An 18325-nucleotide genomic window follows, 5' to 3' on the forward strand; every position below is an offset into this window, starting at 1 on the left:
TTAATGGACACAGTGCTCTGCCCAGCTTAAACTACCAAAAGGTGAATGAAAAAATAATAAAATAATAAAATAAAATAAAGTAAAGTAAAGTAAAATTAAATTTTAAAAAATAAGCCTTTTTTGTTTCCAAAGTTTTGCTCTAGCTAATGCTATTGATGAAAACACCAAGTATCGTGGATGAAAATTTCACCATCTTTTTTTTTTAAATAACACATGAACGGAAGAGCATCCACAGTATGTGGCAGACAAATGCATGATACATGATAGACTGTGGTGTGTTTTATAACATATTTTCATAAGGTTTCCAAAGAAATGCTCTTTAGAAAGCTTTTCAAAAGACATATTGTCTTGAAATGTTAGGATTTTTTTCATCTTCTTCCATTGTATTGGCCCAATTCTCAGAGGCTGCCTGTACTTGCCCCTGCAGTTTTCTTGGCAAGGTTTTTCATGAGTGGTTTGCCATTGCCTCCTTCCTAGGGTTGAGACAGACTGGCTTGCCCAAGGCCACCCAACAGGCTTCATGCCCAAGGTGGGACTAGAACTCAGAGTCTTCCAGTTTCTATCTTGATGCCTTAACTACTATAGCAAATTGGCCCTTTTATAAAACAAAAAAATATTTTGGTTACTCTGTGGCAAACAGAAGCATTTATGAAGCTAAGTATATAATTTCATGAACTGATTGTCTTTTTAAGTAGTACTTTTTAAAAAGTTTAATTCTGGCGTTATTTAGAGTTCCATGAGTCAGTATCTTTTAATGTATACTGACAGCCGAACGAATACTCAGTGACCCTGAAAGTTAATATAAAACAATTTTAAAGTCTTGACAATGTATCATACACAGAGTGATTTCTGTATCTTTTTCCTTGTACTAATTAATCAGAACACACTGAATTTTAAATTAACTCATCTAATAAATTATTTTAAAGGACCATACAAAAGAAGAGAGTAAGTTTTAAACCTGGGTTGTCTTGTCTATGCATTGTGTTTTTATTTTGTTTCCTGACTTGTTTATAATATAATAGCTAAACAGATAGGACCATGGTGGTTATGCTATGCATGCCCAAAGTGGCACGCAGAGCCGTGTCACCTGGCACACAAGGCGTTGCCTGTTCCACTTCCGGGTTTCCAGTGTGCATGTGCATGCAACAATCAGCTAGCCTACATCCGTGCGGCAGTGCCGGAAACTGGAAGAGCTGGTCTTCCATTTTCTATCATGAGCATACGTGCCAGCCAGCTGATCGTCGCATGCGCACCAGTAACTGGAAGATTAGCTGGCTGGCGCGCATGCATGTGCCGGAAACTGGAAGTTCATTTTCTGGTACGTCCATGCCCCCTGGGCAGCACCTCTTCCGGGTTGGGGCCCCAATGAGAGTGCAGACGCATGCTCCCTTTTCGGCACCGAAAAGATTCACCATCACTGCTATAGAAAGTCCAATGAAGCTGTGTAATAAACTGTAATATCACAGTAACACATAAGAAGAGGCATATAGCCACAACAGTTAATAGCCTCCAACTATTTTATCCTTTATGAATTTCTTTAATCCCTTTTAAAAGACTGTCCAAATTACTACCACCATTTTAATGACATCCTATTATGGAAGAAAAAGAAAATGTCTCTTTTTTTACACCATGTAGCATGCCCCCTCTCCACCCTATATTCTTTTCACCCTTTTCTTCTTTTTTAAATGTAAACTATCTTTATTAAAAGTTACTACGTAGGTTTCTATAGAAACCAAGCTCAATAGGTTGTCATGTTCTTATTCCCAAGTTACAGTACTGAAGCCTGGACAAGAACAGGACAAAGCTTCCACATTAATGGAGCTCAATTATAGGAAAATAGCTGATTCCAAAGGTTCAGATTTAATTCTCAGAGGCTCATTATTCACTAGGAGAATGTATCTTACATGTCTTGGGGAACATATACGTTGGAAAATTCCCAATGAACACTCACTGAGCATGTATACAGTTTGCAAATACTTCCTTTTTTCACAAGATGACTTGAAGTTTGCCATCAAATCAGTGTCAACTCTTAGCAACATACAGATCCTTTCCAGGGTAAAATGTTGGATATGAATTCAACATTATTTTATAGGTGTGGTCTTACTGTCCCCAGAGATGCTATTTATGATTGTACAATATAGTGTGCTTGGCTTCTTCTGTCTCACTGATCCAGACTTGAGGCAGTGTTAATGTTCAATACAACCATAATAAATCATGCAAACAAAGCATAACATATACTATCTACTAGCTTTATAAGGCAGTTTGCATAGGCTACAGAATTCAAACTTTCTTAACATGGAATTTTAAGTTTTAGTTTTAAAGCAAAGATTATGAAGAAACCATGTTGTGGGAAAGGTCAACTAGACTCAACACTTTATCGATCACTAACATCAGGGTTTTTTTTTCCTTATCAATACCATCTGGAAAAATATTCCAAAAATATGTTTTAATAGGTGTATAATGATGTGTGGGTTTAAAGAACTGTAATTTTTGAGACTATATATTATAGTCGAGCCGAGATGGCGCAGTGGTTAGGGTGCAGTACTGCAGGCCACTTCAGCTGACTGTTATCTGTAGTTCAGCGGTTCTAATCTCACCGGCTCAAGGTTGACTCAGCCTTCCATCCTTCCGAGGTGGGTGAAATGAGGACCCAGACTGTGGGGGCGATATGCTGACTCTGTAAACCACTTAGAGAGGGCTGAAAGCCCTTTGAAGCAGTATATAAGTCTAACTGCTATTGATATATATATATATATCTGTTTACTGTTTATTTCATACCAGTGAAATTGATAGTATTGTTACTATCAAACTATACTATCTATTACTATTATTTGATGATAATTTGATAGTATTTTTCAGGTCTTTAAGTTGATTTAATCCCTTTTCACTTCCCTTAAATTATCCAGTATTCACTTAAAATGATTGATTTTTATCTTTTCAAATCAAATTCATTCCCAATCATCCATATACAGCAAATATGAAAAGATGGCTAACATAAACAATTGTGTGTTTCCCAGAAATTCACCAGCCCATTAACATCACTGTGGTTCATATCTCAGAAGACAATTTGTGTAATTCAATACTATGTTTATATTTGAAAGAAGAAAAATCTCAGCAAAGTCTCCCATAAAATTATTTCCATCCTTATTGATAGGAAACAACTCTGAAGAAAGCTCACAGTGGTCACCAACTGGTGGTCCACGAGAAAAATTTGGTGGCCCGCAGAAAAATTATTTGCATTTTTATATTGCACTAACTACCATTTATCTTTTTAAAAAATCATATTAGTGGTCCGCGGGATTTAAAATTATGAATTTAGTGGTTCCTGATTTCTGAAAGGTTGGTGACCCCTGCTTTAGAAGACTCTCAAGCTGTGTCACATTTTCACCAGGTTTTAATTTTATGTGAGAGGGTGTTGTTTATTTTCTTTTATTCCATTTGTTTCCAGTATTTTACAGATTGCAGGGCAGATGCATGGCTTGGTAACACTACATCAGAGAATGACCTGAATGTGGTCAGTGACTCCAAAATGAAAGTGAACCAGCACTGTGAGGTAGCTGCTAGAAGGACTAACGTGATCTGGGGTGCATTAGAAGAAGCGTGATAACAGAAATGTGAAGTCTGCACAGCACTGATATGATCACACCTGGATTTTATACAATTCTATATACTTCATTTCCAGAATATTGGCAGGCTAGAGTGGTTTCAAAAGAGGGTGATTAAGATGATACTTAAGAAAGTGCCCTATGAGGATAGAGTTCTTGAGATGTTTAGCTTGGAGAAAATGCACACAAGTACAAACACAAATACACTATATACATATACGCAAGTACAACATATAAATAGAGTAAAAAGCCAGAATCAATAATACCCATTAGACTTCCCTTCCGTTGCAAATTTTATGTTTCCCCTCTATATGCAATAATAAGTTTCTAATTATGTCATGTTGACTTATATTTTCTTCTATGTTTATTGGGTTTTGAATAATAATTATGTAGGAGGGGGAGTTTTGCATTCCGGAGAGGAAATAGTTCAAAGGGGTGAGAATTGAAAGTGCATTTCATTTTCTTAGATTTTTTCACTTGCCCATTACTGTTTATTATTCTGAAGCACCAGATAACACCATAAAGCAAATTCTAGACCTGTTGAGACCTGTCTACAAGCAAGGTCTGTTTTCAGAACAGACACAAGCAACTCAAAACCCAAAAATGAGGAGTTTCCATCATTCATAAACTACTGTATTTTTTGGAGTATAAAACGCACCTATTCCCACTCCCTAAAAGGGCGAAAATTTGGGTGTGTCTTATACACTGAATGTAGCCCCACACACCCCCCCCACCAGAGGCCAAAAACGCGAAGCTTGGAGGCAGTGATGGTCTGTGGCAATCCCTGCAGCCTGGAACAGCTGATTGCGGGTATTCTAGCAGGCCGATCCACCCGCCAATCAACTGTGCTGAATCAGTCTGCAATAAGTGCTGAAGCTGACCTCCGATCAGAGTTTGCAGCAGCAATCACATTCAGAAAGCACAGTAACTTATTCAGCAGGATTCAAAATAATAAAAATACAATACAATACAATAGCAGAGTTGGAAGGGACCTTGGAGGTCTTCTAGTCCAACCCCCTGCCTAGGCAGGAAACCCTATATCGTTCCAGAGAAATGGCTATCCAACATCTTCTTAAAGACTTCCAGTGTTGGGGCATTCACAACTTCTGGAGGCAAGCTGTTCAATAATATACAATACATTACCAAAAGCAGGTTTTCCAAGGTAGCAGTAAATACAAGCAAAACACAAGTAGTTTCACTTTCAGTTCTCGGCTAAGCCAGGCTCCTTCCTGTTTCTTTGTTGCTCACATGGCAAATTTCAGAGTCCAAATAGCCCTTATAGCTGACTTAGTTGCTATGCCTATTCATTGGCTGACCTTGTTACCATGTGTCAGCTGAATACCATGGATGCTGGTGGGCAGAGGCAAAATTTTTCTTCTTATTATTTTCCTCCCCAAAAACTAAGGTGTGTCTTATACTCCGGTGCATCTTATAATCTGAAAAATATGGGATATGTGAATTTCCAAATGACACATGTGCACACCAAAAAACAGACTATGACTCATTTTCTACTGCAGCAATTACATCTGCCAGAGAAAAAGTTTTGAAAACTCTGGATTACCTTTCTACAGTCAATAATGCAATTATATGCAGAACTCTATATGTACATCACAGTATACGGCGCTGAAAAATATCTCCAGAGATTTCCCAAAACAAAAGAGGTCATTGTAAAACTGAGATAGGTCTAGTGGGAATTTGAAAGACCATTGTTATTTCAAGGAGTTTGGTGATATATTTTGAGTTCTCCTTTATATAAAGGAAAAAGTCTAGAAGTTTAGAGCTCATTCTGCACTGGCTTGCTTGTTTTTCACTCTTGCTTGCTGAACAATGAAGGGGGGTGGGAGGGAATCAGTGGTGAAATTCATTTTTTTTTACTACTGGTTCTGTGGGTGTGGCCGGGGAAGGATACTGCAAAATCTCCATTCCCTCCCCACTCTGGGGCCAGCCAGAAGTGGTATTTACCGGTTCTCTGAACTACTCAAACTTTTTGCTATTGGTTTTCCAGAACCTGTCAGAACCTGCTGAATTTCACCCCTGGAGGGAATCATATGTAGCTTCAAAGCTTTTCCCACTGTGAACGTCTCAGACTTTTGATTCTCATTGCGGAGTCATGTGCCAGCCAGTCAAGGCCAGGATCTTGCAGTCTCATGACTGTAGTGGGGACCATGAAGTCAAGTTGAAGTCACATTTGTATAAAAACTGAAGGATGTCATTGTTTGTGGAGCTTCTGCACAGAATCTACCACTAGGTATTGTGGAAACTGATTGCCCTTGAGATACCTCAGCTGTCATTATTAAGGATCTCCCTGTAAGAGATTTTAGTGTTATCTTGCTTTGTATTTATGTTGTTTTTATGTTACGCTTTTAAATTTGTTTGCTTGAGCTAATAATAAAACTTAAAATCCCCTTATTAACTGAAATGTTCACGAGCTGTGATGGCGCAGTGGTCTGAATGCAGTACTGCAGGCTACTTCAACTGACTGCCGGCTGCCAACAGTTTGGCAGATGGAATCTCACCAGCTCAAGGTTGACTCAGCCTTCCATCTTTACGAGGTGGATAAAATGAGGACCCAGATTGTTGGGGGCAATATGCTGACTCTGTAAACCATTTACAAAAGGGCTGTAAAGCACTGTGAAGCGGTATATACTGTCTTTCCCTGAAAATAAGGCAGGGTCTTATTTTCTCTTGACCCCCGAAATAAGCGCTTGGCCTTATTTTCGGGGAGGTCTTATTATTTTTGTGGTGCAGGAGGTGGCGAGCAGGGTCACCTCATGGCTGCTGCTGTGTTGCAATATTTTCAGGGAGGGTTTATTTTAGCACATGCACTCAAAAGCCTGATTGGGCTAATTATCCAGGGAGGCCTTATTTTCAGGAAAACAGGGTAAGTCTAAGTGCTATTGCTATTGTCTCTGGATCCAAAAGAGCCAATTGCTTGGGCACCTCACTTGGCAACAAAATAAGCTGATTAGTTTTAGTCTCCCCCGCCCTTCCCACTATAAAGACAAGGCTTCTCCCTGTTATAAGCCTGTCACACAACTATCTCTGATGTGTGTTATGTTAACTAGATGTTCTATTAAAAAAAGGGCTGGACCCTTTTTCACACTCGCTTCATGAAAAAAGAACAAGGCGAGGGTTGTTTTTTTAAAATCAACCATTTTAAAATATGTTGATGTATAGCATAAAGAAATGACCAGCAAAATGACAGTCCTATTAATTTATTGCAATGAGAAGGACAAACAGTTCTATGACATTTTAAAGAAAACCAATATATACATATATTATGGACTAAGCCTAGGATGACAATGTGCTTGCCAAAAAGTACTTAGATGTCTGCCCAACTTCCTACTCTATTTAATTATATTTGTTTAGATTCTTTTAATTAAAATTTTAAAAAATGGGAAGCTAACATGCCAAAACAAAGAAATAACCTCAAGCACATCATGCATGTCTATCAAAGTCTTTAGGGCCCATTTCAGTACTCAAGGTTGGGGGGGGGGGGGAGACGACTTTAGCTCAGTCCTTTTGTTAAGGCTTCAAGGTCACACTCTCCAAGCATCTACTTCAAGACAGTGCCAACTGTCAAAATGTCAAATCTGCTCACTGGTCCAAAGGTGTTGAGGACACCTGGTCTAAACTTTTAAAGATCACGTTTCACTTTGTGAGAGTATCTGAAGCTGAAGAATCCTATTCTGAATCTCCAGTAAATCATTATTTTAGCTTTTGAGCCTTGTTTAAAGAACTGCTATTATGGGGAAGTTGGCCTTGAGTGACCAGCAATTGCCTTGAAAAGGCCAGGCTCAGTTATGATAACAGGGAAGGAAAGAGCACGGCTAAAATGTCTACTTTGGCAAAAGTGTCTCAAAATAGAAAAGGGAAGCGTCAGCAGAACTCTACAATCAAAATCCTGCCACAACATAAGCTTGAATACAATTAGTCTTTGCTTAACAACCATTCGTTCAGCGACATTGGAAGTTATGATGGTGCTGAAAGAATGGTGCAGATAGTCCTTGACTTATCACCACAATTGAGCCCAAAATCTATGTTGTTAAGTGAAATATTTGTTAAGTGAGTTTTACCTCACTTTACAACATTTTTTGCCAGAAGGTTGCAAAAAATGATCAAATCACCTTGGGACACAGTAATGGTCATGAAAATGAACCAATTGCTAAGCACCTGAATATTGATCACACGATTATAGGGATGCTACAAAAGTCGTAACTGTATTCAAATAGTCATAAGTCCCATTTTTCAGTGCCGTTATAACTTTGAACTGTCATTAAATGAACTGTTATTAAGACAAGGACTACCTCTACTTAGGCTTAGCCCCTGAAGTTATGACCACTGCAGGCACCCCCAGTCATGTGATCAAAATTTGGGCGCTTGGAAGTCTGCCCAAAGTTAAAACCATGAGAGCCCTTCAACTTCCCCCATTGGCCTATCTCCCCACTAACTCTGCTCTTTTGGCCTCCTGCCCCCCCATGCCCCCAGCTGATGGTTTGCTATATTTTTATTTTTATTTGCTGATGATGCAACATAGCTCCTGGCTATGCAGGGCTTTGTTTCCAGCAATTTTCTCATTAGATCTGAGGAAGATTTGCAAAGGGCCAGATTGAGCACAGCAGAAGGCCTTCGCAAAAAGATGGTGATGGTCAGCTGGGATGTGGAGCACATGGGGTATGAGCTCTGGAGCACAGGGGCGACTGTAACTTTGTGCCACTAGAAGGACTGCCATGGCTGCAGTTTCACATGGCGCTGCTACGGTAGCTATGGCTTTCTGCTACACGCAGTTGAAGAGCTTCATGTATCCCCAGAAGCATCACACACTGAGGAACCCTTGAACTACAGCAGGACAAGCAACCCTACAGCTGCATGGTTCTGGGACTGCTTGGTGCCCACAAGGCAGAATGCAGAGCAGTCAAAAGGGCAGCGAATGCAGGGAATAGGCGGTTGGGGAGTTGAAGGGGAGGCAGTGTCTTACCTGAGAGCCGAGGTGGCGCAATGGTTAGAGTGCAGTACTGCAGACCACTTCAGCTGACTGTTAGCTGCAGTTCGGCAGTTCAAATCTCACCAGCTCAAGATTGACTCAGCCTTCCATCCTTCCGAGGTGGGTGAAATGAGGACCCAAACTGTGGGGGCAATATGCTGACTCTGTAAACCGCTTAGAGAGGGCTGAAAGCCCTATGAAGCGGTATATAAGTCTAACTGCTATTGCTATTGCTATTACCTTAGAAGAATGGAAGATCAGGCCTGAGAGAGGCCAAGCTGGGAATGGCTTGGATCAGGTTGGGTGCTTAGCTAACAACCAATAGCCGTTATTGTCATTGTACAAAACAAATACAATGAAATTGGTTAAATCCAAAATGAATTCTGTTAATGATGGCAACAGGGATTGCCACAGCTACAGTATGTGATGAAGTCACATGATATCGAGCCTCGTAACCACACAGCTTAGTGACTAATGTTCTGATCCCAACTGATGTCGTAATTTGAAGTCTACTTACATATTTGATTCTAAATTTATTAGCATTATTTTTAACTAGTTTTCTATTCGTCAAACTCTGTGGGCTGTTTCCGTTCTTGCTAGTGAACAAACATGTGTTCTGGTAATAATACTAATGCAATACCACTTCAAGATGCCCCTTCCACATGAATGCAAGAGTTACAGCTACCGTGAAAAACTGCCAGAACAAAAAAAAGGTGTACAGATTGTGTAAGCTGCATCAATGCGATTTTAAATTGCCATGGCAACACTGACATCATCCAATCTCAATGGTAGAATATGTATTCCAAGAATGTTAGATTCCAAATATATTACAGAGAATAAAACATATGTGAACAGAAAAGATTTTAGACAAATGGACTACAAATGCAAAAAAGAAGAGTTTAAATGCATGTAATGTTATTTCATTCCGATTAATAGATGAGAATCTATATCTTAATTAAATATTGCTTAGATAGATTTCATTACTCAAATGTCTTTATTAGTTTAACTCCTATCATATCTGTATGAACCTGAATTTGAATGTAGAATATCCACCAACAATTTGTTCCATTGAAACAAAGTCAGTGAATTTTATTTGTTAGATTATTGGTATGTTATACAGAATATATCTACAGGAGTTCTTTTAAAGAAGCAAAACTATTTCAATTTAATTTCGCTTCTCTCATACAATCGAAGCAGAATAAATTTTCTGCATGGGGCATCAGTATTATTAGATGAATCTCAGTATTAATAAATGAATTTGTCACACAAACATATAAAATCAGTATCTTTGTAGAAATGAAATGAAACCAAAAATCAAAAGGCTAGATTATGTGGTTAAAGTTTATAGATTTCTATCAGACATCTTTGTTCCTGCTTAGATGCTGAATTACTGCTAAGAAATAGATTGGGGGGAAAAATCAATTATTCTGGAGGGTTTGCTATAGATATGTTAGAAAAGACTGTTTTTAGAGAGCTAATAGTTTAGTTGACAGAATTGAAATACATCATTCCCATACAAAATGTAGTTAAAAGTACTACTGGAAAATATTTCCAAAAGAAAAGTTATAGCCAGTGGTGATTTAATAATTAAAAAGGAAGAATAGCTGAAATCACATAATGTGCAATGGCCAGTATGCAACTTCACAAAAATTAAAAACCTGAAGGAAGCCAGAAATGGATGAAATTCTTCTATTATACAAAGATAGCACATTGGATGATGGGGATAATCATATTTTACTTTTATTCTTTCTAAATAAGCTGTTAAATCATTACAGGGAAGCCTTCCCGAAGGACATTTCTCCATCCTTTCAATGTTCACATTCATTATGCAAAGAAAATCTATTCACTTGGACAGGTAACAGTTCCTAATAGATACGGCCAGTGGCTCCTACAAACTAAGGTATTCAAACAGTTCCTTGGCAGAGTTTCTGGAAAGACATGTAAAATTTCCCTGAGGGCAGGAAAACTAAAATAATTATTAATTAATAAGTTTGGGGAAGTTTAGCATTTTAAAAATGTGTGATGATTCCCAACACAAAAATGGCCTTGGCTAGTGACATAATCCTGGTGTGGTGAGGAGAAAAAAAAAACACAAACAAGTTTACTTGCTGTTCCCATTTCATTTTTTCTTTTTTTAAAAAAAATTAGAAGTAATTATTTTAAGATTATTTTCCTAAATGCCTTTGTTATTTTTATTCTAACATCCTTTTTCTGTGATTGAAGAATCACTTTTCTCAGGATCTAAGCAAAATATTATTTTACGGCTTTTCATAATTTTAATCTTTTATATCAACAAATGTATTTTTATTTCTTCCTCAAATAAAGATATCAAACAGTAAGTCATCCTGATCTGTAGATATTATTAATAAAAATGAGGAAAAAAATTAGAAGCTAAAATCCCTAAAATTAAAATTTGAATGCAGATTTCATCCATTGTTATATATCATGTAAATATAACTCCCTCTCTCCCCCCTCCCCCAGTTTATCTCTCCCCCTCCCTTTCTCTCTCTCTTTCTCTCTCTCTCTTTCATCCACCCACCCCCGTGCATGCTAAAAGTCAATCCATTACTCTATGAAACTAGCTTAAATTCTTTATTCCAAAAAAGCCCACTCTGAGTCTTTGGGTTAATCATCTCTCTCTAAGATGTTGTAAGGATTAAGAAGACTTAATGGTTTTTATATGGTTCAAATTTTTTAACCTTCTTTCAAGTATTCAGCTAAATATAAAATTATATCCATTCCTAAACTGTAAAAAAAAAAAAAAAGGACTAGTAGAAAAATTACTTCTCAGACCAATCTCTTTCATAAAAACGAAATGGCTCTTTTAAAGTGAGATGGAAAAATTTGTAGCCCACATATGGTAAAATTACCTTCAATAGTCCCCATCACCCCTGAAACTCAGACCACTGATTTACAACTGCAAACTTTGAAGAAATAGGAATTCAATTTCCATTTGCTTTGCTTTTGCAGAACAGCAAATGAAAAAGCACAACTCTTGTGGGAGGGGGGGGGGAATCACACTGTGACAGGTAACAGGAGGCCATGCCTCTCTGCGAATCTGCCAGAGATACAAAGGCAGCCCAGATATTCCAGCACAATTTTAGCAAGCAGATAACAGAATTAGAGAATAGGAAAGGGATGATGGTGGTATTCAGCCAGTTTGCCCAGTTTGCCCAAACTGGTAGCAGAAATCATAGGTGGGCCCACCCCTGCCCACTTGTCCAAGCTCTATGCCATCCTATTTAGGCACGCTTTTGAGGCTGGGCACATGTGCGGAAGGCACACGCATGAACAAAGCACATGCATGGAAGGCTGGGCACATGCATAAAAGGTGCAAGCGCCCACTTCACACGTGTGTGCACACAAAGTGTGTAGATGCGCACTGGACAAACCAATAGTAACGAAATGTGCAATCCACTGCTGGGGATGATGGGAATCTTAAAAACTAGGAGGAATATTGGGAAGAGGAAGTATATCTTCGAGGGAAGAGGTGGAATGGCTGGTAACCTAAGAGGGATATAGGTTGAATACTGGCTTTTGAAAAATGTGTTATTTTATTAAAGAGCAATGTTGTCTGGAGATTGAAATGGGCTCTGCAGTACCGATGCACGTTAGGAGTGCTAGTTCAAGGGAAAGACTGCTGAAGTGGAGCAGTGAACAATTCAGACAAGTGTGCTCTACCAATCCAATTGTACTAATGCTAGACCGAGAGAGAGGTCAGTATCACAATAATTGTTCAGTATCTTTAATCTTTTCTGAAGTCTACTTAAGAGTCTTCAGAAATAGAACAGAGTACATATAAATTAAACCAACATTATCGAGCGCACACATAAGCTATTAGAGAACATTTAAGCTGCATGTTCCCCCTTTTTCAACATAAGATGTGGCTTCAGTTCTTTTCAGTTGATTATCATTATAAACAGGCAAGAGAAGCCATGAGAGCCCAAGTTGAGTTGTAAATTACACTTGAGAAACTAGGCTGGAGTAACCAAAAGGAAACACCTAATTGGAACACTTATATTGATTTTTCATCAAATCATTAGAACTCATAAAAAAACATGACAGCTGTTTCAACAATAACAAAGCTCAAAGCAGAAAATAAAAAGGAAGAAAGAAGAAAGTATAAGGCAAAGATAGATAAAGAAAAAACAAGTGTTGAGACACATCTCTTTTGTATTTATGTTGGAATATTGCACACAAATACCTAAGGGGCGGAGCTTGTATTATGAAATTACAATGCGGATTTCACGATTTTGACAAACCATACAACTGCTGAGCAGATTTATGTGTATAAGTATGATTTTATCTGTCTGCAATCTGTAAATTAGTATTAGCAATCTTACTTTTATAACAACAGGGTTTGTTACTTTAAAACTGCATTGTAGCATTGAATTTTTAGGATCCTATTATAAATCTATTGAAAACTAAAATTCATGGACATAAGAAATATAAATGCCACAGAACAAGCAATTGATATTCTTGTTCTTAAAAATGGAATTTCCTTACATAATCTATTAAATGAAAGCTCTGTTATCTAAAATATTACACTACTAAATTAATTTCCTCAAAATTAAATTCTAATCTAATTTAAATTAAGTCTAAAGACATCTTAGAATATACAAAATAATCGTTTAAAAAATTAAAATATCAAAAATGTACTTTTAATTTTTAGAAAGAATTCAGACTGTCAAGTCTTACCTTTGATGCCATTCTCATGAAAAGCTTATTTTGATCCTCTGATGTACTCATCTTTTCATTCCTGATCAAATCCTTCAGGTCCAAATTATCATCATCTTGAAAATATCGGATTCTTTCCTTATCCACATGAGTAGGTATCTAATAATCAATATCAAAAAATCAAGATGGTTGATATGATTGCCAACTTATTTTAAAACAAACCCATGAAAAATATTATGAATCATGCTACCACAAGCCAATTGAAATTACAGGTAGTCTTTGACTTATGATCATTTGTTTAATGACCGTCAAAACTTATGATGGTGCTGAAAAAACTGATTTACAAGCTTGGAACTTATGACTATTGCTACATTTCACATGATCATGATTTAATCACTTGGCAATTGGATTGCTTTTACAATGATTGCAGCATTCTGTGATAATATGATTGTAATTTGGAACCTTTCCAGACATTTTCCAACAAGCAAAGTCAATGGGGAAGCCAGCAGGAAATGTCTCTGTTAATGATCATTGATCACTTAACAACCAAAGGGGGAAAAACTCATAGAATTGGATGTAGTCACATGATACCTCTTAACTGCTGTTTAATGATGAATTTTCTGGTCCCACTATGATCATAAGGACTTCCTGTTCAGAAAATTAGTGTCAACAAAATGTAAACTGATAGAACACATGGAGTATAAAATATAACTTTATATTTGGTATAATCAACAAAATGGGCATCTGGAAAAAGCTGTTCAAAATTATTGAAAAGCATCTTAAAGATATTTTTTCATAGAACATGTTTACAAATCATTCCTTCAAAAACAGGGATGTATAAAGCATTTCTATTCAAAATGGACCATTCCAACCATTTGAAACACCTTGTTCCTTCCCAAAACAGCTCAAGAAAATGTTTAAGGTTGAAACCGACATTTCAAATCTTGAACCTTTGGAAAGTTCCTAGAGGAAAATAGATAAAGTTGTCATTCCCCTTACTGATGAGCTGATACGAGCTCTACTATTCCACAGAAGTCATAATAAAAGAGACAAAGGAAAGTTTGATGATATTTTAGAAATTGTTAAGAATTTGCTTTTTAAGGTATATGAGCTTCAGGGTAACTATTGCTCTAATGCTAGATATGTTTAGGGAGTATAAACTAATAAGAAGTAGCCTATATATTACTTATTTTATTAATATACATATGTACTAATAAGTAATATATAGAGAGAGTGGAGTGGAATGGAGGGGAGTGGAGTGGAAGGGAATAGAATAGAATAGAATAGAATAGAATTATAGAGTTAGAAGGGACTTTGGAGGTCTTCTAGTCTAACCCCCTGTTTAGGCAGGAAACCCTACACCACTTCAGACAAATAGTTGTCCAGTATCGTCTTAAAAACTTCCAGTATTGAAGCATTCACAACTTCTGGAGGCAAGTTGTTCCACTGATTAATTGTTCTCACTGTCAGGAAATCTCTCCTTAGTTCTAGGTTGCTTCTCCCCTTGATCAGTTTCTACCCATTGCTTCTTATCCTATCCTTAGGTGCTTAGGAGAATAGTTTGACTCCCTCTTCTTTGTGGCAACCGCTGAGATATCAGAACACTACTGTCATGCTTCTCCTAGTCCTTCTTTTCATTTAATATAACACCCACCATTTGATTCTTCCTCCTTCTGCCTACATGATCCAATGTTTCTTCCGGAACATTAACAGGCCATGCCCTGCCAGATTTATCCATTCTGACCAAGATCGCTTCATGGTCTTCTTGAAAACCAGTTTTCTATATTAAGATAAAAAAAATAATAAAGGAGACAGAGTTAACAAACACTGAAGCAGGTGTTGCACCTTAATTTATAAACTCAACAACTGTTATATAAAAATACGCCATTTAAACAGAACATGAAATCTAGAAAATTCTAAACATATTTTTTACTAAAATAAATATAGAATTAAGACCCTTCCAAGAGCAAAAACTATACTCTACATATACAAATGACCCATTTGGTATAACTTAAGTGCTGATACTCTAAGTATGATTGAATATATTTCAACTTATTGGACATGTATTATACACATTATTCCCTATAACCTTTAAAACATCAAATAGCATTTCATCGCACTTCAAAGTTTTGTGATTGACATGAAATATTACCTTGAGCTGATAGGAAAGTGTCATGGAAAAACAAAATTATACCTCCATCAGAGCCCAACCAATCTTGGTTATATATGCCAGATTTTTGTGTTCATCCACTATCATGTCATCTTTACTGTGGAGGAAAAAACTGATCCACCATTCTCTATTCAGTGTAGGATCGAGATTAGGTTAAAAGGATATAACTCGCATTAGGATTAATTTGGTCAAAAGTTTCTAAGAGAATCTGGAAATGGAATTGAGCCTCTTTTCTAAGGTAAGGATTTGTACTTTCCCAAATAGCTAACCTTTTTTTTCAATTTTACTTTTTATTTGTACAAATAACTAAGTAGTCATATCCAATAATGTCTGGAATGTTCTACCAACCAACAGCAGTGACACAGTGGCTATAATGCAGTATTGCAGGCTAACTCAGCCCACAGCCTGAAGTTCAATCTTGACAGGGCTCTTTACTTTACTTCTTTACTTCTAAGGTTGGTAAAATGAGGAACCAGATTGTTGAGGGGCAATATGCTGACTTTGTAAACAGAGCAGGGTTGTCAAACTCCCAATCACACGGGCTGGATGCGTCACACGCTGGCCACGCCCATGCCCGGTTTAGCAAAGGGGGGGAAGTCCTACTACGTCACGTGATGAAGCCGTGACGATGTGAGTTTGACACCCCTGGCCTAGAGGGTGCTGTAAAGCACTATAGGGCAGTATATAGGTTTATGGGCTATTGCTATTATGATTATTTTTGTCTGCTTACCAATAACTCTCAAATTCTATTTCTGTACCATCTGTATTCCTACAATCAGTAATATATCAGGGTATATTAAGTATATGTTTATTTTGTTTTTTCTTAACGTAATGAATGGTAATAGTGACTGTGTTTGTTTTGGCTCAACATGATAACTAAATTATAAGAATTAACTATGGGTTAACATTGTCTCTGTGCCTTTGAGTCGGTATTGATTCCTGGTGACTGTAGGTGCCTTGGCAAAGATTTTGAAAGTGGTCTGCCTTTACCTTATTCTTAGGATTAAGAGAGAGTCCAGGGATATCCAGCTGACCCTAACACCCAAGCTGGAACTTATACTGTCCAGAGGCCTCTAGCCCTGTGCTTTAAACATTATACCAAACTGGATTTAATTTAATGTGCAAAGCAAGCCAAAGAATAATGAGTGCTAAAAAGAATAAAAGAAAGGTTTCTTTCCCACTCCACCTATGAAAATTAGCAAGAGTCAGATCCTTTCCTTATTCTTCAACATTTGCAGGTATGACAAAATGTTGTAACCTTCATCTCTTTTATTACACGCATCCTTTAGACATGCTTATCCTGGTTTTCCATGAAAGCTTCATAGGAAAGCCTGTCACCATATAAAACCGAATCTGGAATAACATTTTCAACTTACTTGCATTAATAGAGGCCTCCATAAGATGCAAGTGTGTATTTCTATTTATAACCTTTGTAAACAGAAATTAAGAGAAGAATATAAACTTCTTGCTCAGTCATTAAAGAAGCAGCCGCTCACTGTCTGTTAATTGATTAAATTAACTCTAATAAGGGGGATGTCATCAAAATTGGGCACATTAAAACTGACTTTGTCAACTTTGATATATGCTGAAATAAATCTCTATCCAAATCATTTTCAGGCAAATAAACAATGTGTTGATCTCACATCTGTCCTACCACTAAATAACAGCCCACCCCCTGAAAATTCTAAAACCTACTAAAGGAAAAAAAAGTTCTATAGTTGTGGAAGTATCAAAGCTCTAAGGGCTTAATTATATTCTTCAGAAAAACCAGGACAGCAATAATAAGAAGTGTGGGGGAAAAAACTGCAGATCTATACATTTTGCCCTTGTTATATTTTGATCTGCCACAATCTCTCTCCTCCTGCACAAAAGATTAATCATACTTTTTGCATAAGCAATTTTTTTTAGAAAAGTTAATATTTTTTGTCAACTACTAAGCAATATTTTGTATTATGTCCAGATACCGGACATGCTTTAATTACTAAATGTTGTACTTCAAGTAAGAAGAGTCTGATAATGAATACAGTAGTTTATTTGAATAAAAAATAAAAAGAAGGAAAATTTGGATATTGGCATCAAAGGTATTCACACGTTTATTTGTAAAATAATGAGAATTTCTTCTTGCCATGGAACTGAATTCCATGGAGCCTTTGAAAGAAGTAATATTACAAATCTCTCACGCCCTGTAGATGTTTTATAATACTTTTACTAAATCATTTTACTTATGTATTGTTCATTGCTGTTGGAACAAAAGTTTTTCATTCATGGTCCAAAAGGACTCTGATATTCCCTTTATATTACTACTTTATTTTATATAACTACTATTTTAAAAGACTACTTTATATAACTGTCCAAACAAACTATGAGAATTTCTCACTAACAATATATAAAATTGAATTCCATGCAGCATCTAATGCCACAAATCCCTCATAACTTGCAGATGTTGGTAAGTATTGTTAGTAGTCCCGCCCAGAGGAGGTATTCAGCTGGTTCGGACAAGTTCACCCAAACCAATAATGGAAATCGCGGGTGGGCCTACCCACTCACCCCAGTTCTATGCCGTCCTATTTAGGCACGTTTTTGAGGCTGGGCGTATGAGTGAAGGCATGTGCGCTAGCAAAGTGCATGCACGGAAGGCCGGGCCCTTGCACGCAGGGAGTGAACCGATGGTAACAAAATGTGAAACCCACTGCTGAGTCCCACCCCAAAAAACAAACCTCTATGTTGCTCTTGGACAACAATCTTCCATATAATGCTTAAGACACTGGACTAGATGACCTACAAGGTCCCTTCCAACTCTATTAATATGTATCTGTATCTTTAAATTATCTACTAATTCTGAAGTAAGTCAATGAAATATGCAGTAACATATGCAAATAACTGTAGTCT

At 37.2% G+C, this 18325-nt stretch overlaps 1 protein-coding gene across 1 annotated transcript in view; it reads right to left on the bottom strand.

The window, feature by feature from the left end:
- Positions 1-18325, bottom strand: part of CWF19L2 (CWF19 like cell cycle control factor 2) — a 90559-nt gene that overhangs the window by 20839 nt on the left and 51395 nt on the right. The window contains exons 11-12 of the mRNA XM_087721169.1: positions 14921-15046; positions 13288-13425 (exon numbers count right to left, since the gene is read on the bottom strand). Of these exons, the coding sequence (XP_087577295.1) occupies positions 13288-13425; positions 14921-15046 (264 nt within the window). The remainder of the gene's footprint in view (positions 1-13287; positions 13426-14920; positions 15047-18325) is intronic.

Source organism: Thamnophis sirtalis, unplaced genomic scaffold, assembly GCF_051295495.1.
Source record: "Thamnophis sirtalis isolate CommonGarterSnake01/CBP01778 unplaced genomic scaffold, rThaSir2_p1.2 scaffold_8, whole genome shotgun sequence".
Lineage (NCBI taxonomy): Eukaryota > Metazoa > Chordata > Lepidosauria > Squamata > Natricidae > Thamnophis > Thamnophis sirtalis.